The sequence below is a fragment of the Pempheris klunzingeri genome, chromosome 9 (assembly GCF_042242105.1).
Source record: "Pempheris klunzingeri isolate RE-2024b chromosome 9, fPemKlu1.hap1, whole genome shotgun sequence".
Taxonomy (NCBI): Eukaryota; Metazoa; Chordata; class Actinopteri; order Acropomatiformes; family Pempheridae; genus Pempheris; species Pempheris klunzingeri.
In genome coordinates this window covers 7,163,132-7,183,502 of record NC_092020.1, presented here as the reverse complement: position 1 = coordinate 7,183,502, position 20,371 = coordinate 7,163,132, and the positions used below count along the sequence as shown (strand labels likewise).

Here is a 20,371-nt window from a genome sequence, read left to right as displayed (position 1 = left end):
CGATGTAAAAAAAAAAAACACATACAACTTTCATACACATTTATAATTGTATCATTAAATACAGACAATGATGTGTGTGAGGGTTGTTGGGTGGCCAGACTGCATCTTTGTAGCAGTGGCACCACCCTGTTCAACTGTGCTGTAAACCCCCACTATGCATCCTTTTAGTATCATACAGTGAAACTGCTCAGTGAGCTCTTCTCCAATACAAGAACGTCTGTTGTTTTGCAACAGCTGGATTACTTTCATTTTCAAAATCAATATATTCAAGACATTTTTTCTTAAAAACACATTTAATAACATTTACCACACCCACAACAGTAAGTAGGAGCCGAGTAAAAAGGTATTTATATTTGTCATATGGAGCTGTGACAGGAGTTTGAGTAGGCAGGACTGAAAGGTATTCCCCTCCAGCTCACTGATTATTGCAGTCCATGTGAAGGGTGTCCATATATCAGAGTTCTCCTACTGCAAAGGCTGTTTGAGGTCAAACAGTCCTGTTCCACCTTTGACTACCTTCCCCACCACCAGGCAGGCTGAGGGTGATACCAGCTGATCATGTGACCCTGAAACACAGAAGAAAAACAGCCATGAACACAAAAGGAATTCTTGTCTCGACTTGACAGGAATCCAGAAAGGCTTTATTCTCCCTGGAGCACAAACCGTCCATAGTACACGATGCTCAAAATAACTCACCCAGCATCGTGGCTTGTTTGAGGAATTTGTAGCTGGTCTCAAAGGTCATCTGCTGCAGAGGGGAGGAGTTGGACCGGATGGCGTGCCGGTTCAACGGCTTATAAACGCCTTCAAAACACATGTAGTCCGCTACCAGCGACAGATGCCTGGGGTCCACCTCAATACCTAGAGACAGACAGAGAAACAGAGGCTAAACCTCAGCGCCCTCGACAGCCATGCAGTCTGCTGTCTGAGGTTTTACTTTGTTTAAGTGTGTGCATGAGGTTTTACTTTGTGCAAGTGTGTGCATGTACCATAGACAGCAAAGACATCTTTGATCTCCTTCTCTATGACTTTCAGAGCCACTTCAATCCCGTAGGTGTTCGCCATGGCATGGACCTCATTGGAGTACAGTCTGTTGATGTCTAAGATCTGGAGAAAAAAAAAAAAAGATATCATGACCAGCAGATTTGAGTAGTGAGTACGGAGATGTGAAAATATCAAACAGTCTTTTAACTGTCTTTTAATGTTCAAACTTCAAAAAAGTCTCCTTTACATCTGGTACCATCTATAATGCCTTCCAGACATCCAAAAAGATGACTATATAGAAGACTCATAAAATACATACTTAGATTTCAGATAACCCACCCAACTGTAGAGCCTCCATCCAACTTCAGGCCACAAGTAACTTATACCAACATTTTGACCAATGAAAATGTGGTTGGAGTAATGTGTGAAGTTTATGTTTTGACTGGCCACTATTGTCCGCCACTCCTGTCAGTAAATGTCAGAAGTAGCTGACATCACGACAGCTATCTGCAGTCAAAAAAAGCAAATGACAAACTACTGTAAAATTGATTGATTATAAGACTATACCGCTGATCTATAGACCAGAAAAGTTCCAGTTTTGCTCTGCAGAGTAGAAATCCAAAACTGTAAAACCTATCTCGTGCTTTTGGGTCAGTAGTGGTGTACATCTTGTGCCTCACTGCAGAAACTGAAACCTCAGTGTCTGCTGCCACTAAGTCCTGCTGCAGGTCTTTCACGGTCACTTGGGGTTTTTTTGGCATCCTGTCTCCTCAGAAATCTGGTGATAGCTTCTTCTCTCTGTCACTTCCAGGTAGTGTAGCCAGTGTTGTTTTAGCTTTCAACTTGAGAACTATGCTTCAAACAGTATCTGTAGGAACATTCAGTGTCTTTGCTGTCTTTTTGTATAATTTTCATTGTTTCCTTGACAATGATCTCCTCTCTTAACTTTTTGGACAATTCTCTTAATTTACCCATATTTCTAACATATAACCAAACATCACTGTGAACAAACCCCAAGTCAGTCCAGGTATTTGATGTATTTCATCTCAAGCACACCCGATGTAACTAATGAGGCCCTCGATTAGTTGCATAAAGTGTGCTTAGCAAATGAGTGCTCTTATGAGGGATTCTGTTCAGGTTGTGGTCTGTTGACTAAAAGTGGTGTTGTGTGTTGAATTTGGAGAAACCACCTGGAATATGAGTTGTGTAGTTGGTCGTGTAGTTTTAAAAATGTATGTCCGTGACCTTTCGAACCACAGTTGGGTCCCATGTTTAAAATGGCGAGGTTAAAGCAAACGCCAAAAACACTGCCTACATCACTGTGCTTGAACATCTCGTGCATGTTGATGCCTTCGGTGTTGAGAACCGTCTCTTTCTCTCCCGTCTTTGTTGTTGTTTCACTCAGGAGGCAGCGCGTCAAGCCTTTGGTCTCCGTGATGACGGCGTTCTGGGCCAATGTCGACAGGACCGCCGTCAGGTCGAAGTGCACCTTGCTCACCGGCAAAGCCAGGTCAACCTACGGACAGGGTGAAGGCATCGAGGCTTAACATGGGAAAAAAAAAAAAAACGAAAGAGGAAGTCTGATGCACTGAGGACATCTGAAAGTGGCAGTTTGTGTGGTTTAAAACCAACATACTGAAAGCGGCAGTTTGTGTGGTTTCAAACCAACATACTGTATTCCCATCTGCTCGCAAAGAAATCAATATCCACTGGCTGGTAAGTGGTCTTTAAAACATTCATATTCATTATAAATAAATGACGTTTGAGTGGTGAGCAAAAGGGCACATCACATCTAGATGGATTCACTTAACATGGCCAAACGTAGTAATGAGCATTCCCACTTGATAGTCGTTTAACTCAATTGGTCACAATGATCACAATTAGATGGCAATCAAAATTTCCTCTCATTTTGCAGTCGATCAGTCTTAATATTTGTGGCCCAGCCTTGTGAAGTGCACCACCTCCTACTCCTCCAAGTGTGATGTGCGTGTTTGAGATTTCGTCACGTGTTGTGTTGTAAAGCTTGCATCTAGGTACAAAGTACATTTAAAATGGAATGACAGCATCATAAAGTGGCTGCACAAATAAATAAATGACCATGGGTAGCAGAGGGAGGGTTATAAAAAAAGATCAAGGCTGGATTATCCCTCAATTCAAATGCGACAATGACTCTTCACAAGAACAAAAGTTCGGTATTTGGGGTAAATAAGCCATCACAACTGTTTGAGCCTTCATGACAAGCCTTTACAAAAAGGACTTCTGTAATCAGACCCATACGGTTATGTTTTTCATTGCAGCCATTGCTTATTAACTCTCTTCGGTTCTTTTGTTGCAAATGCTAAAAAGATGAAATAAATCTGCTGCCTCTCCCTTTAAAAAATCTGTTCTAAAATCTGAACATCAAAGTTGAGGGAAAGTCACTTAAAACCTTTAGAATCTGCTTGTGTAACACGTACAAACTCACCTCACACCAGAGCTCGTCCTGGAAATCATAGCAGTATCTCTCTATCGCCGTGTTGGACTGTAGAACAGAGTTGACTCTCAGCTGATCCAAGGTGCCTTCCCCTCTTTTTCGTTCTTTTTTCTTCCTCTCCGTTCTCGCCCCTGCAGACTCGGGCTGGGACTCCTCCAAGGTGTTGCTCTCGGCACTGTCCTGCGCCGCCGCCGCCTCCTCAACCTCCCCCTGTTCTTCTTTGTCCTCGCCATCATCGCCTCCATCCTCCTCACTATCGTAGTCCACCTGCAGAGGAAAGCGGAGATGGGCATTAGCGGCATTATGGTAGGAAGTGCACTGGTGCTGCATGTGCCACGCACTTTATAACTAAAGGTACTGGAACTTTTAAGAGGAAAAAAGGTGCTAGGCACTGTGGCTGTGGCTCAGAGATACAGTGGGTCGCCCCTCAATCAGACGGTCGGTGGTTCGGTCCCCAGCTATGAGTCCGCATGTCCAAGTGTCCTTGGGCAAGACACTGAACCCCAACTTGCTCCTGAAGCAGCTTCAGTGTGTGAAAGAATAGTAGTAGTTTTCACTTCACTGGAAAAAATATAAATTTGAATAAGTGGCAGATTTTTTGATCAAAATGACCAGATTGAAATTTTCTACCACCACTGTCTTGGCTACTCATATAAAATCGGTGACATTTTTTTCCATCTTTTGTTTGGGTTCCTATGCGTCCTGCACCTTGGGGCTCTGTGGTTGGTTCATAAGTCTTTCTTTAGAAAAGTGTTTGGCAAACCTGCTTATGTTGGCCCACTACCATGCATGCATGTTTGAGATGTTTCCCTGCTCCCTGACCATTACGAATAATGGAAAAAAGAGAATATTAACAGAGGTTTAAATGTATTTCTGGATCTCATACTTGTTGCAAAAACATCCACCCTGGGACAGACTGGCACCGTACCTACATTTTTTGCAGAGGAGCAGCAACCTTTTCCAGTCTAAACTAGTCAGTTTTGATGCTTTAGCGACCGCCTCTAATGCAGACCAAATGTTCAGACAAGTCCACCCACACGTGGTGCAGGAACTGGATTTTTGAGGTTTCCAATTCCAGTAAGATCAAGGGATTCAGCTTTAACCACACACCACAGCGTGAAGTAGTGATTGTATTTGATATTAAGTACTTCATCCGTCTTCATACCTCCTCCTCCTGTTTATCTTTTCGCTTGGCGTCTGAAGCATCAGCGTCTCCTTCGTTCCCTTGGTCGTCAACAATCTCTTGCTCCTCTTCTCTCTCCCCGTCATCTAACTGATGAATGTCAACATAGCAAGGATGCATCACATATTTTGGTATTGAAGGAAGGGGGGGAAAAGTTCACATAAAAGCATTCAGGGAGGAGCGGCAATGCCGGTCCTAAAAATCTGACGGGGGGAATGCTGAAACAAAGACGAGCCAATTAAAAACACACCCCTGCTGTGGCAGCTGTTGCATCGCCATCGTGGTCATTGTCCCTGAGGGTGGCCTTTCTGGTTTCCACAGCGATGGAAGCGAGCTTGGCACTGTGCTTCTTGGCGGTTTCAAGGAAGAGACGGAAAAACCTGTGAAGACAAAGAACCAAACAGAGTGTGTAAACACAGAAGATGGAGGTTAATATCAGGTCATTTTTCAATGGAACAGGCCTCTCTCACACTCATTCTGTGAAAAAGCAGATAAAACTTGAGGACACTCATATAATTCAGATGTCCATTCAGGAGCATTATGGATGCCAAGTAAAAGAAAAGATGAAAACTTTCCTCACATTCTCTTAGTTTTTTTATTTAATTAAAAAACTAAGAGAAATAACTTTTTAATTTAATTTTAATTAAGTTGGAGCAGTACTGACATATTGGCTTTTGCTCTTCGTTGTCTTGAAATAAATGGACAGAAAAATCAGCTTTTGTCTTCTGCTTTACACAGAAAGCAAACCAAACGGTATGAACTGAACACACGCACACACCTAGTTTCCATGTATTGGAGAATGTGGTGGGGTGACAGCAGGTTATCATCACAATAGCGATCAGGAGGCAGAAAGTGAAAGGTGACTTTGAACACCCGAAGCTTTTCATGCCTTTCGATTCGTAACGTCTCCACCACATCCACCTTCTGCAGGACCTGCTCACAAACACAGTTGTGGTGAGTTGTAGTTTTGGATCTGAATTAAGCACACAGGAAGGACATCATAACGTAACTAAGTAACACACCTACAGACAGATATGAACACAAGATAGATGACGAGATGAGAGAAGCCACAAAACTGGTAGGGCAGGAGCAAGTGCTAGCGTGACAAAACTAGAAGAAAGATTCACAAGCCTCACTGAGATGACGGACAGGTGAAGATGAGATAAGCAGAACAAGATGGAGGACGAAGAGGAGAGGCTGGTCCTTACCTCAGCCAGACAGACTCTGGTGAGTCTCTTACGAAGCGTCCTGGCCCTTTTCAAGGCTTTCTTGTTGTTTAGCACTGGAACGCTCATCATGGGAGTTTTAATGCTGGAGCTGGCCACCATCAGGATCTCCCTCAGACTGCCAGACAGACAGACAGACAGACATAGTGAGACGTGGAGGAAAAGTACAGCGGAAGGGGGGGTGGGGATAAGAAGTGTTGATGTAGGAATGGCGTGAGGACAGTCCATCTACGAGCCCCACATTTTCACAAGTTAGACTGTGCTCACACGTGCTCATGCCACCGCTTCTCACACGTTTAAAAGCAGTTGGAGTTTTTTTGAATTCACTGGATGCAAAGCAGATATGGACGGTCTGTGACTATCGCTCCTGTTGCTTAGTCTTATCCAAAACTTTTAAGGGAACCAGATAAAGACTAGAGTTAACACATGCATTCAAACTGAAATAAAATGAAGTAAAATAGTCTAAGAGTCTGAATTGGGGAAACCAACCTCTAGGCACTAGTCAATGAGTAACACAAGGGACTGCCCTGAACTCGATGTAGATGAGAAGCTTGGAGGAAGCTTGGAGGAAGCTTTGGCTCAACACACAAAAGGAGAAGTGGCTTGGTGCCCATGGTGAAAAAAAAAGTAAAAAACGGACACAAATAGTCCATAAAAAGAAAAAGTGAAATGCTAGTCTTTTCGCACAACGGGTGTTTTAAGAGGAGTGATATGTTGTCATAGTAACAAAGACCGCATGCAGCCTGTGTGAGCTTTGTTTGAAGAATAAATGCTTAAAGTGTAAGTTAGGATGAAATTCCTTGAGCTTTCTATCAGGTGGATTGTGCTGATCAGGCAACACAACAGCCTTCTTAGACGTTTTATATTGGCGACATTAAAATTCAGAAATAAGGTTGCGATTTTCAAATGTAACTGCTTCACATGCCTCCGATTTTAAATCAATTACATAAAAGTGCAGTTAATGTGTGATAAATTTGATGTGAACCTTTAACTGACTGGGCTTCACAGTGCAGAGAGGAGGTGTGAACCTTTAATGACCCTGCGTCTGCTGATGGAATGTCCTTAAATTATGGTGTCACTTTCTCTTTGCAGCACAACTTTTGAACTCTTTTATACAGGTTTATAATGTACACCATGCACTCGATCGAAATAAATTCAATATCTATAAAATAAGAAAGGCTGGTGTGGTAGATTTGTTGACAACTCATAAAAGAAATGGCAAAAGAGAGATTACGCCCGCATTTGATAGGAGTTTACCTCAGGAGAGGCTTCTGCGGTCGATTCTGTTGATGCAAACTGTTTCACCACGGCGTGATAGTGGAAACTTTCAGTGGCTCTACACAAACACTAGCCTTTACTGAGATTTGACTATCTTCCATTCCAGCTCTGCAACGAGCTGTGGCAGACACGCTGCTGATTAATCACGCGTGCATCATTTATCGTCCGTCATTTTACAAATCTGTCACAGTAAACGAGACATATTGCCTCATCACTTTGTGTACTAACATCAAGATTAACCAGAGAGGAGCCAGGAGACACATTTACCACAGCCCACATCAGTTTAGAGAGAGGTACATTTGTTCAGATGTAGGATTAAGCTGAAGTTGTTCGTGCTGGGCTACCCCCAGAACGGTACGTGCTAACTGCTGATGAATTAGGAACCTGTTGTGCTTGAAATGTGACCTACAATAACTGGAAATATTGGAGTAGTGTAAAGCACGCACAGGCTAACTGAAATTCCAAAGGCTGTTGGAGGACCTGTTTAAGTCCTGGGTGATGCCTCTGTATGTGCATAAAAAGGTGAATAGTGACTTTACCGAGGTATTCCCAAAGTGACGTTCATCTCTCCTCTGCCGGCGAAGTGGAAGGTGTTGAGGGTCATCTGGGTGGAGGGCTCGCCTATGGACTGAGCTGCCAGCAGACCCACCGCTTCACCTGGATCACACAGGGAACGCTGCCACTTATAGTGAAACAGCTGGCGCAGGCTGAGGACACACAGGAATTCATATTCATTATTGTAACATGCTCTAAAATGCTTAACTTTTATACTGAGAGGTTTCTAATATTTGGTCAACCCTCAGCGGTGAACAGCTCACCAGAAACGACCTTCATAGATTTATTGCAGGGATGTTGTATTACACCACATTACCTTTAGCTAGGTGTACCAAATCACCCATGTGTTCTTGTATATATAAAAAAACAAAAAAAAAAAAAAAACACATTCTAATTTATAATATGTATATGATGCCATGTATAAGATAATAAGTTAAGGCTGCATGCAAGTAGTTTCTGCGTACACACAACAAATTCAGCAGTGTTAGTTATGTTATGGTTACTCTTTGAAAATGTAGTGCACTTTAGACTTCTTTGTGTGCTTGTGTTTGACTTGAGAAGATTCAGTCTGGGCATTTGATGCTATTATTAATTCAGTTTGTATGATTATTAAGTTTAAGTAAGAGGTTAAAGCTACAAAAAGACATTCAGCACCTGTGAGCGTCCAGGCCGCCTTCGCTCACGCCGGCTCTGCTCTGCAGGTATTTGTCTGTGATGCTGTGGAAGTTTTCAGACACTGATCCGAAGCAGATGTCCGGCCTCAGCAGGCCCAGGCAGGGCTCAGGGCAGCGGGAGGCCTTCCTGCTGTATTTTGACCTGCTGGTCTCATCCACAGAGTGCCACCGCTGTATGAGCTGTTGAGAGAGCCGAGGAACAACGTGTGACAACCGAACTGACGGGCCTCCGGTGCATTCTCATGCTGTGCATAAATACCTGCAGCACGGCGGCGTTCCTGCCGTGGACGTCTGGCTCTGTTCTCTGTTCTGTCTGTTGCAGTTTGGCCAGCTTCTTCTGGGAAAACAGCAAGAACGCTCCTGACAGATAAAAACACACACAGACAAACATTAAATGACAGACACTCACATAGGGAATGTACAAATACAGTATAGAACACCTCACTGCCCGTTTCTCTTCCTGACTAGCTCAAAGTGGGAGGAAAATCTTATGAATTATTAGCATAACTCTAAATGCATTTAAATCTTGTCCATTTTTATGAGTTAACTGGGACATATTTTAGCAATTTGGATGTCATAGAGCGTTCAGCCCTACGATTGAGGTCCTACCTAGGATTTCACTGGGCTGTTGCTTACTTTTAACAGCACTTAAAGCCAGAGAAAATATGCACACTTAAGCTTTGTAGCGAAGAACGTGACTTGGGTTAACTGTTGTGGGAATTGTGATGAAAATGGTAAAACAAATGCATTCTGATTATACATCAGTAAGATGTCTGGGGAGCAAAGATCATTTTACTGCCCAGCCAAACTTGGTTATCCACCTCTCCGGGGACATGCCCGCTCCCTCTTCGCTCGCCAGCGCTGGATTGCCGCAAAGTGTTGATCAGCAGCCTGAGGGTCCAGACGTGCCAACACCTCATCCATGCCCTGGGACCGCTTGATAACCTGACAGCAAAGAGAACACCAGGCCGTTTGTTTTTGTGGGAGAATGGGAGGGAATCTACATTTCGCTGGAGACATGGACAGTGTTTAAAGGAGCAGAACATTCTCTGCCTTGTGCTGGCTGAAGAGTTTCCTCGAGTGTGAACAGGTGGTTTTACACAGTTAGACAGCTGCGGAGTCATACTTAATGCTTGTGTGTAGTACATATTTATCCCCAGTGGCCACGTTAGAGCACCCTGGGGCCCATGAACTACGCCTTCACTGTGGCAGCCGTTTTGGCCAGTGGCATCCACGGAGCAGGAAGCACTGAATTTGACACGGCTGTGATCTTTCTACATCTCTCACACCCCTGTGCTATACACAGTCAATAACAAAGAGGAAGCGGTGAGGAGAGAACTGGGCGAGTGAGCGGGCAAAACAAAACTTTATTAGCCACTAGTTTCATGCAGGATCTAAATAGATAATGGTCAAACATTTATGTCCTGCAACAGTGAAAGTGGTTTAGTCTATCACTTTGTGTGTGTTTTTTTTTTTGGTTTTTTTTTAACATAGCCCAACAGAGTTTTGAGGTTATAGAAGTCAGTTTAAAGGCAAATGCCTACAGTTCAGGCCATTTTCATTAATTTGGTGCGCTGGTGAGCACTGTTGCCTCACAGTAAGAAGGTTCCAGGTTCATATCTGCTGGCCGGCAGGTTTGTGGTTTGACCCTTGAACCTGGTACTGCGGCCTCCCCCCACAGTCCAAAGACATGCGGGTTAATTGGTGACTCTAAATTGCCCCTACGTGTGTGTGTGTGTGTGTGTGTGTGTGTGTGTGTGTGTGTGTGTGTGTGTGTGTGAGCGTGAATGGTTAGTGCACCTTTGCCAACATGTTGACAACTATAGAGTAAAAAGTCTGTTCCTAAAGTTAGAGCATGTTTAACCCCAAATAGAAGACTAAAAAGCTGAAAGTATTATTACTAAAACTAATATTACAAAGCAAGGAGGAAGTGTCACGGTCAGTAAATGGCAGTATGGTATTTCTGAATTATTTCCTCAGATGTTGTGATATAACACATTGGATGTGCGTCTGTCCGAGGCTACAGCCTGTCCGTCCTTGGGAGCTGGATCTCTCCTTCACTGTGGTGCTCCCGGAGGTTTCTCTTTTCCCACTGGGTTTTTTGAGTTTTTCCTTCCCGAAGAAGGAGGGTCCATAAAGGGCAGGTGATGCCTCAGACTGATCCTTTGGCCTCATCGACTGCTGGACTCTTTATTAGATTGTTTGTTTGCTTACATTTCTTGTTTATTTCAATGAACTCTGTAAAGCACTGTGAGACAACTCTGTTGTGATATTGGGCTATACAAAATAAATTTAATTGAATTAACCAGCTGAAATGTACAATCAGAATAGTGATGCCAATTTTCTAGATTACCATTTTTCAGCAGCGTGTTTGTGTTTTGCTCCGTTTTACCTCATAGTTGTCCTCTATGAAGGGGAACTGTCTGGGCTGCAGGAACTGAGTCTTGGGGATATCCAGCCCGTCTTCACCGTAAAGGAACTGGACCACAGATCCGTCGCTGTCCCTGACCGTCAGATCATACTGCACAACCAAACCCTCCAGATGCTTTATGACACATCTGCAGAGGAGGGGATGTACAAGAAAAGAGGGGCAAGATAAGGAGAGAGAGAGGGGAGGAGAGGACACTGCATCGCTGCATGCCTCTCGTGAGCACTTTTTAAAGATAATGGCAGCTTTTTCCGAACTATTAAGCAGTGAGGTTTACGTTACCTCTGCAGGTATCCTGATCTAGAGGTTTTCACAGCAGTGTCCACCAGTCCCTCTCTGCCAGCCATGCAGTGGAAGAAAAACTCCTGAACACAGGAAGATTGCACAGAGACAAGGAAAGAAATGTGTCATGAAGTAAGTAATCTTCACAAACATCTAAAAAGGGCTACAAGTTACAAAGCCACAACAGCAACACTCAGAAAGAGGACTTAAAAGAGCAACAGAGCACCTTAATGTGTGCCATTTGGCATCCCAGTCCTCAACAGGGGCCACAGTGTAAAAGCAACTGTTAAAAATGAGTCCTCCACACAACACACAGCTCTCCTGATGTACCTGTGGTTTGATGCCTGTGAGGAACCTTCCAGAAACAAAGCCCCCCGCAGCAGGTGCCGGGTCATATGCCTGGAAGCATGGCAAGGATTTCCCAGAGGGCATCAGTGGAGGCCTACGCCCCTCCAACTCGATCTGACCAAGTAGACATGAAATCTGAAACGCACACACACAGGTCAGTGTATTTTTGGGTTAACAGCCTAGAGTTGAAGTTTGAAGTTTTATTAAAGTTGGGTGCAAAATCAGCAGATCAGTCGGTTAAGGCGAGTGTGTCGGGTGGTACCTGCATGGTGTTGACAGTAGATCCTTTGGCTCCTGACTGGACCATCAGTTGGAGGTTGTTGTCTGGGAAAGAGGTGTGGAGTCCGACCGGCATGCACACCTTGGAACACACGACAATATGTGATCATGGTAAATGGACTGCATTGATATAGTACACACACACACACACACACAGCAGACTACTAACTACTAACATCAGGAGCTATCTGAGGTTCAGTGTCTTGCCCAAGAACACACAGACATTGTGTTAATTACTGTTGCATGACCAATGTTTTAATTGATGCAATTAATTGATTAAAAAGAGAGAAGGCACTGATGGAGGCTGTGGCTCATAAATATTACAATCAACATTATTTGTGGCATCTGCAGAGTGATAGCACTCTCGGCTGGTTCAGTTCACTTAGTTAAATGTTCATGCTTGTGTGTAGTACATATTTATCCCCAGTGGCCACGTTAGAGCACCCTGGGGCCCATGAACTACGCCTTCACTGTGGCAGCCGTTTTGGCCAGTGGCATCCACCGAGCAGGAAGCACTGAATTTGACAAGGCTGCGATTCTTCTGAAAAGGTCACACACATTGGTGCGATGACAAACTTAAAAAAAAAAAAAAAAAAAAAAAAAAAAAGTGACAGCTGCGACAGCAACACAGACATTGTGTTGTTCTTTCACTGTTGCAGGACATAAATGTTTGACCATTATCTATTTAGATCCTGCATGAAACTAGTGGCTAATAAAGTTTTGTTTTGCCCGTTCACTCGCCCAGTTCTCTCCTCACCGCTTCCTCTTTGTTATTGACTGTGTAGCTCTCTCTCTCTCTAAGTTCGTGACGGAGAAGAACATGCTGCAGGTATTATGTGTGCCAAAAGGAATAATCGGACATGGGACATCAGTCATCGTTCACTGTGCTGAATGTCACCAGTAGCAGAGGTGGTGGTACTAGCAGTAGTGGCGGGTTACCTTGTTAATGTCATTGTTCACTTGGTTGGCCACTTCTTTGAACTTGTGGTCGGCCATGCTGAAGTCTCTCTGGTCTGGGTTGAGGTGAGCGTCCTGCCAGCGGCTCCGAGCCTCAGCTTGATCCACATTGGGGGGCAGGTTGAAAGCTGCCTGGAGGGCCTTAGTGATGGAGAGGGAAAAAAAAAAAAAAAAACAGGTTTCTACCACCCCTTTTCACCAAACAGTATTTCAATTAAAGTGGCAATTAATCAATGTTCTTATATTAAATGACGAATGTGAAAATGTCAGTATTATGAGGTCAGCAGTTTGAGCTGAAAGCCGACAACTTTACTGTTTCAGTTCACTCTCACAGCATCATTTTTTTGACTGCAGCAAACATCTGGTTTAGCGTGCAGTAATCACGTGTCAACACTGTGGTAGTGCACATTTAAAGCCACCGTATTACAAATATTCACACTCTGTCGCCCCCTAGTGGGAGTGTGAATAAAGACACTGTGGCAGACCAGCGGACGCTGCCACCTCCTCCACTGAGAGCACCGAGACAAAGAGCTAAGAGCAACGGACTGCACCACTTGTCAAAGAAGATTACAGAAGGTCAGATTTTCAAAGACTGAAAGAGCTGCTGTCATGCAAAATTATTTGTAGCAGTTGCAGGGCACTCTTTACCTGTTCGGTCCATTTCATTAAATGTTCATGCTTGTGTGTAGTACATATTTATCCCCAGTGGCCACGTTAGAGCACCCTGGGGCCCATGAACTACGCCTTCACTGTGGCAGCCGTTTTGGCCAGTGGCATCCACCGAGCAGGAAGCACTGAATTTGACAAGGCTGCACATTTTCTCATTACTTTATTTGTTTAAATGACACAAATCACAGTCGATTCCTGAAGGTGCTTCAATGTGTTCCACGTTAGCCTTAACGTGAATAATGAAAACACTATCACACACGCTGCCTTTCTGATGCTTTAACTTACTCTGGTGCCAATCTTCAGTGATTTTTCAATAATCTTTTTCCTCTGCCTGTTGGCGACTGGTCTCACCAGAATGTCTTCCACACCTGGACACATACACATAAAAGGTTCCTAAACATAATACTCTTCTTCCATCTTCAGTAATTATACACAAAAAAAACGGACAAACATCAACCAATTATTCTGTCTGTAACATGTCGAGCGTTCTATTTGTCTGTGTTCTCACCCAGAGTAAAGCCTCGGTATAACTGCAGGTAGGCGGTGAAGAGTCGAGCCAGACAGCTGAGCAGTTTGCCACTGGTCGCCCCTCCATACAGCTCATAGCAGCAGTGGACCAGGCCGTAGGCTGAGGAGCCATAGTGGGCTTTGTCCAGAACCCCCACCAGCAGCTCCCCCTGACGAATCACCACCTGGGAAACAAAGAGAGATGGAAGGAAGACGCCCCCCCTCGCTTAGTCCTATCTAAATTGCTTACCATGCATGTTTTAAACATTGTCCGACAAACCGACAAAGGCAGAAACAGCGCAGAGCTTGGATGAAGCTGCGTCATTATTGTTGATTCGAACTGTGGAGTGAAATCTTGTGCGTACCTGCGAGTCACACATGCTGTCGGGTTTATATCCCGGAGCAGCTCGTGGCGGCACTTGGATCCACGCTTTGCTGGGAATTTTCGATTTGCCGACCAGGTTGAGGGGCACGGCCTTCGGTGGGATTACATTCAGCAGGAGAGTGGAAACCACCTGCAACAATCAGCAAATACGTGGCGCAAAGTGTTAGGAAATAGAAAATGTGCAGACACGCTTATGTTAATACATTTTTATGTTAAAACATTTATGCTTTATTATCATGAAGTTTTAGCCTGATGCAGGACTGTGTGATAGTTGCTGTGACCTTTACACAGACCAAAGAGATGTGTGTTGGTATAGGATGTATCAGACTGTGCTTGCATTCTTGAGATAAAGAAGAGTTCGAGAAGGCCTTGAACGGTGAGAAGTCAGCGTACCTGCGTTTCTTACCAACCGCCCCTGCAAGGAGGAGAGGGAGCAGGGTGCGGTGGAGGACTGCTGAGAGGAGGAACTTTGCTTATACATGTTACATATATGCTTGAAAGACACTGAGACCGCTCAGTGCAGATGCAGATCTTTGCCTGTACTCCTTGCTTGTTGCAAGTAAAACTTTGAACTGCGATGTCTGTCTCTGAGAGTTTATCTTGTGTGTTGGGAAATTAATGGTACGAACTAACAGCGAAAATACAGTTCTTGTCTTATAGAAATAATTTCCTGAAAGTAATTTCCTCCAAAGTGTACGGGCGAGCTCGAGGTCAATTCAGTTCCATTCGAGTCAAGTCATTCAAATACAGTACGGACACAGTCCTGTCTTTGTTGTAATGAACGTGATGTAGCTTTCTACTCTAAACTGACTTATCAACGCTTTCATTGATAATTGTCGCTTTCAATGTCTGACAGAGCATCTGCTGAAACATAGCCTGAAATGCATCAAGTTCAGTTACCTGCTTTCCTGTCCACAGTTGCTGTGGCTTGAGTATGGCAGGCGGCAGCAGTCTAACTCTGCCTGGTTTGTCAGTCAGTCCTCTGTACACCAACTCAGTGTACTGGGCTCTGGTGAAGAAACAGCCTCGTATCGTCATCCTCGTTCCCGATACCATGTGGTCCTGGATCAGACCTGCTAACGGTTTGCCATCCTAAAGACAGGGGGGAAAACCTCAGTGCTAACCTGGGAGAGTTTATCTCACTTAAATAACATGTCACCTTCATGAGTCATATGTACATGCATATTCTTTTTAAACAGTACAGTTAGATTGGAGCTTTATGCACTGCTCATAATTCACAGAGAAGCTCGACTACAAACGACCAAATGCGCCTTTAAATTCAGAAAAGTGACGAAGCTGCCTCTGTTATCTTATCCATTACCTAAACAATCAATATTAGATCTGCAGAAATGATCGGTTAAAACAGCACAGATACAAACTGTGTTCAGTTTCGCCAAGAGTCAAACTGATTAAACTTTACAAACACAATCGATATTGATATTGTAAGAGGTAGGCTGTGTTACAGCTGTGTTTTCTCTACTGTGTGTGTGTGTGTGTGTGTGCGTGCCCACCTTGGGGACGAGGTACTGCTGGTCAGTGCTGACTAACGTGTAGGCCTCTGCTCTGCCCAGCTCACTTTGAGGGAAGTGCGCGTTCATTTCGTCCCCATCAAAGTCTGCGTTATACGCCTTGCAGTTGGCATAGTGAAGCCTTAACACCTGTAACGGCAAATTCAGATCCAGTGCAGTTTGTTATAAACCGTGTTTATTTAGGAGACGTCGGCGTAACTCCACCGCGCTTCTGTGATAAGTAACAAGACCGATACGCCTGGACGGGTTAAACGTCACCTTCTCTCCTGGTAAGATGCGTGCACAGTGAGCTTGTATGGAGGGTCTGTGCAGAGTTGGTTGTCTGTTCAGTAATAAGACGTCGCCATTCTTGATGTGACGATTGACCTGGATAAAACGAGAGAGGAGTGAAGGCCGGTGCCACTGACACTGAAAGGTTAACTCACACTCGGTGTCTCTGGGAATGACAACAATTGCAACCACTTACTATCTTCATGGGCATTTTATGTGGACCAGGACATGGCGTCAGCAGTTGCTTGGCCACGGCTTCTCTCTGTGCGAGGCTGGAAGCCGATAGGATGGTTCTCCTGCCGTCCTCGTTTATAACCATGGAAGCTCCGGGGTGGACGTTGGGGCCGTTAAGGACGGCCTGACGGAGCTCCTTCACGTTCCATGGAGTGACGGGCTGGGGGTAGGTCAGCTTGGTGGCAAACACCTGCACAAGCACAGAAAAGACGGAGTTCTGTATGCATGCTGATGTCATTCAAGTTTCCCCTTGGGCAAAAACGAATGGTACTCTCTCTCTCTTTGGGGGGAAAATGGATGAGAAACACAGTAAGGTGTACCATAGGTATTCCGATCTCGTTGGTCCCGATGTACATGTCGGGACAGATGACAGATCGCGCAGCGTAGTCCACTCGTTTTCCCATCATGTGTTTCCGGAACAGTCCGTCCTTCTTCTCCAAGATCTGGTAAGAGGGACAAATACACAAATGGAGTGATGGAATGTCTTAAACAAACAAAAAAACACCACCACCACCACAAAGGGCTTATTACGCTGCAGTGTCTACGTCTGATACCTGTCTGATTCCGGGGTATTTCTCCGACATCATTTTGTCCATGTCACTGTCAAAGACGATGTTAACGTGGGTCTGCAGTTGGATCCACAAGTTGTAGAGTTTATCTGTCAGTGTCATTCCGGGGATCCCCGACAGAAACGTCTTGTCTGCCTGTTCAAGCTGAGGAGCACAAGAGCGGACGGGTCGATGCGTTCATGGGTTGGACGTGCCACAAAAACCGCGATGTCTCACACACACACACACACACACACAAATACACTTGCATGTCGCTTTACCTCTTCCCCCTCCTGAGCAGTTTTCTCCCCTGCTATGAGCGCTAGAAGTTTCCTTATGATTCCGCAGTCCTTCATGACGGTTTGCATGTTGACTGTCTGACCGTTTGTAAACATCTGGTCGCCCAGTCGATTGATCGGACGATACCTGACAGGAGGAGGGAGGAGGGGCGTGAAGACGCAATATGGTCACACAACCTCTGCTGGCATCAATAGCTGTATTATCACGCAAAATAAATCCTTCAGCTGTATAAACGTGGCATATATTTAGCCTGAGCATCCCTCCCAGAAACATTCTGGAGGTTATTATTAATCTTTGTAGAACTTAACACTACCAGTGGTTGGTTGTGCCGTACGTGAGTGTGTTTGTTCACACTATACCTGCAAGGTGGGACCACCATTAGCTCCAGGAAGAAGAGGTCTGGATAGAAACCCCTCTCTCCCTCCTTTGAGACAGTCCCCTCCTCCAGCCCAGAGAACAAACACTTCAAGAAGAAACCTGGAAGAGAGCGAGAAAGGAGGCAAGAATTAGATTTTGGGGGTTAAAGACTCCTTCTACCACCCAAATGTGAGTGAGGCTTTTAGCTGCTACTCCGCCATTCTGCAGCCGTCACATTTCTAGAGGACACGGTCCATCATCAACGTCCGCACAGCACTATTAATAATGGTTTTAATCACTTAGAAAATGGTTAAAACTAATATTAAATAAATGAAAAAATGTGTTAGAGCTGTAAGTCAGAAAAAGGGGGATGAAAGAAACAAAGCATTAATAAACGTGTCATCCATCACAGATGATCTTTTAAATGCTTCTTTTCTGATCACATAACTGAGATTATACGGACTTTCTGATGGAAACCACACTTTGTTCAAATGTTCACCTTGGAATGCTTCAATGATATGATCTAATCTGGCCCTTAAATGTCTGGTTGTATGCACATAGTGGTGGGACGGTGTGTTTTTTTTGGCTTACCCTCTTTCTCCCACAGTTGTTTAATGTGTTCTCTGGCAGTATTAGCGGTCAGGTAGACTTTCCTTCCACCCGAACAATCCTCTGCAGGAAGACATATAGGTGACATCTATTTACTGTACGTCCCGACAGGGTTTGTACAATGGACTCCCATCCTGCCTGCATGCTAGCATGTGTGCAACATTACTTACCATCAGTGCTGCCACCGATCTGTGCTCCTGCTGGCAACGTGACAATCAGCTTACTGTTGTGTTCGCGGCGCACTGTGAACTTGCCACTCCTTCAAAACACACAAACCATGATGGCAGCATAAAACGAGCAATTATGAAATTGACTGTTAACATCTAAGAATTAAGTGCATTATCATTTGTATCGAGTTACCTGCAGTAAGGGCACTTCCTTGGACTCATGTGGACCCTCCAGAAGTCATTTATCAGACTGCTCCTCTTTTCAACAAGATGTTTAATCTGGACAAAAGAAAAACACACAAACACAACATTAGGCCAGTGTGCCTCCATTGGAGCTGCATGGTATGGTTGAAATGAATGCTTGTTTCCATGTTAACCAAATCGTGTTAACCACCCCCAAGTGGTTTGAGGTGATGAACCTACCGGTTTGATGTTCTCTGAACCTTCAGCGTTCGCTCCTACGATCGTGTGTGTAAACTGCTTCAGCGCCTGCTCAATCTCATCTCCAGTGGCTTTGGGATTCTCCTCCAGGTGCTAACACGCACACAGACACGGTTCGCATTGACTCATAAATACAAATGTAAACAGAGCACTGTTGATTTATGAGTTAGGCTACGTCAGTCAAGGGCAACCTACAGTCAGATGAAAGACGATGACTTACACACTGACAGTCAACAAGTTTAAACGCACCTGGTTGAGAACTTGTTCTATTTCGTAGGCCTCTCGCATGGCTCCATGATCCAGTAACTTCAGCTGGTTCAGCAGCAGGTGGATGGCAGCTCGCGGACATGTTAACATGTAGCACGCCAAACAGGAACTACGAATCAACAGGTAGAGTTTCTAATGGGAGAGATTAGAGAGCAGCATAAGAACCTTGGTGAAGATTCATACAAACATCGTAGACTGGATCACTGAAATTAGATACTGATCTATCAGACCTCAGCAGGCTGGTCCATCAGTATCGGTATCTGCCTGTCTACGTACGATCGTGTGGTGGATTTGCGGACATGCTTACATCAAACAACAGTGGGTTGTATACAGGTAGAGGTAGATCTATGTGTCCCATGTGTCCGGGACAGTTGTTGAAGTCCTGACAGCAGGTTGAACACACCTGGTAAAAACAATCAGAGAGGATCTTAAGTTTTACACATGCAGATGATGATAAACCACAGAGGTAGAACCACACAACCAGGGACAGACTGATCTGTGGCACGTTACCTGTGTGTTCTACACAACACAAACATTGTACGTAATACGATTTCTGTGGGGGCGAACCTCTTTGCCGTCTGATGGTCCCAGGGCCAGATCGTACAGGCTGTTCGGGGCCACATTCCCGACAGCATCAAGGAACTTGGAGTTAGTGATCGCCTTCACACTCAACTTCCTGGACAGAAGAATGCAGAAATATAGAACTACATTCACAATTATACTGGATTATAGTGACCCTTTGGTCATTTGATAGGTCCCTACTGGGTCCACATTACATTGGGATGATAAATAGGATGCAGAAAGGTTGTACTGATTCCTACAACCATCTAAAGGACATTTCTCATGTCATTTCATCAAATGGTGCAGAACCGTTGATGGGAATAAATAACTAAAGGAAATTAGCAGGAATATAACTTAGTGCTCACCAACATAAATATGAAACACGTATAATGAACACTGACACAGCAAGGCCTTGCTAACATATGAGTAACTTTAGAGCATGCTACCATGAGCGGGCGTGTTGTTATGAACTCAGCATTTAACTTGTAAGCTAACAAGCTACCGCTCACCTTATCTCTTCGGCAGAGTACATGCCAAACGACATGCCCTCCAAACGCCGCCATGGCACTTCTTTCCCAAATAGCATTTTTGCAGAATTATCCGGACTTCTTGGTGTGTTCACTGTTAGAAAATCATGATTTTCTGTTTGAGCCACATGCGACACAAAGTTCCTGCTGTTTCACACGTGGGACCGTCAGACTAAACTTTCAGACGACAGGGGAGACACACATATGTGTGGCTTACTCTGTTTCGTAAACCCAGCGGATGTTTTTCTTTTAAATTAAAGCTAATACTAAAGTTTGATTTAGTTAAATATTAAGCGTGGATAGAATGTAGCATTTCATCAAAACACAAGCTAT

The 20,371-nt window shown here is 44.4% G+C and overlaps 1 protein-coding gene and 3 non-coding genes across 4 annotated transcripts; all 4 read right to left on the bottom strand.

The window, feature by feature from the left end:
- Positions 1–28: 28 nt before the first annotated feature.
- polr1a (RNA polymerase I subunit A) lies at positions 29–20,190 on the bottom strand. The gene is made up of 37 exons (XM_070836556.1): positions 20,021–20,190; positions 19,518–19,626; positions 19,258–19,353; positions 18,933–19,082; positions 18,666–18,776; positions 18,436–18,521; positions 18,246–18,334; positions 18,058–18,138; positions 17,469–17,586; positions 17,091–17,235; positions 16,816–16,974; positions 16,582–16,704; positions 16,224–16,451; positions 16,016–16,123; positions 15,740–15,886; positions 15,129–15,320; positions 14,209–14,358; positions 13,845–14,028; positions 13,622–13,704; positions 12,650–12,808; positions 11,694–11,792; positions 11,414–11,566; positions 11,084–11,166; positions 10,766–10,931; positions 9,195–9,318; positions 8,633–8,733; positions 8,354–8,553; positions 7,684–7,851; positions 5,849–5,984; positions 5,419–5,573; positions 4,891–5,020; positions 4,623–4,730; positions 3,449–3,724; positions 2,300–2,500; positions 990–1,107; positions 697–861; positions 29–566 (listed from the first exon to the last, which is right to left on the bottom strand). The coding sequence occupies exons 1-37, from the start codon at positions 20,095–20,097 to the stop codon at positions 466–468; spliced, it is 5,079 nt and encodes a 1,692-aa protein (XP_070692657.1). The 5' UTR covers positions 20,098–20,190; the 3' UTR covers positions 29–465.
- On the bottom strand, positions 9,505–9,641 carry LOC139207830 (small nucleolar RNA SNORA5). The gene has a single exon (XR_011585128.1). It is a non-coding gene; the product is annotated as a small nucleolar RNA SNORA5 (small nucleolar RNA).
- On the bottom strand, positions 12,109–12,245 carry LOC139207829 (small nucleolar RNA SNORA5). The gene has a single exon (XR_011585127.1). It is a non-coding gene; the product is annotated as a small nucleolar RNA SNORA5 (small nucleolar RNA).
- LOC139207828 (small nucleolar RNA SNORA5) lies at positions 13,345–13,481 on the bottom strand. Its single transcript, XR_011585126.1, has one exon. It is a non-coding gene; the product is annotated as a small nucleolar RNA SNORA5 (small nucleolar RNA).
- Positions 20,191–20,371: the final 181 nt, after the last annotated feature.

What these genes read in the sequence shown, in the direction of transcription:
- polr1a (XM_070836556.1), bottom strand. Translation starts at nt 20,097, where the DNA reads ATGCTATTTGGGAAAGAAGTGCCATGGCGGCGTTTGGAGGGCATGTCG. An exon ending in ACAGCATGTGTGACTCGCAG is followed by an intron (nt 14,029 to 14,208) that starts GTACGCACAAGA and finishes TTTGTTTCCCAG; the next exon opens with GTGGTGATTCGTCAGGGGGA. An exon ending in GGCGGCCTGGACGCTCACAG is followed by an intron (nt 7,852 to 8,353) that starts GTGCTGAATGTC and finishes GTGTGTCCTCAG; the next exon opens with CCTGCGCCAGCTGTTTCACT.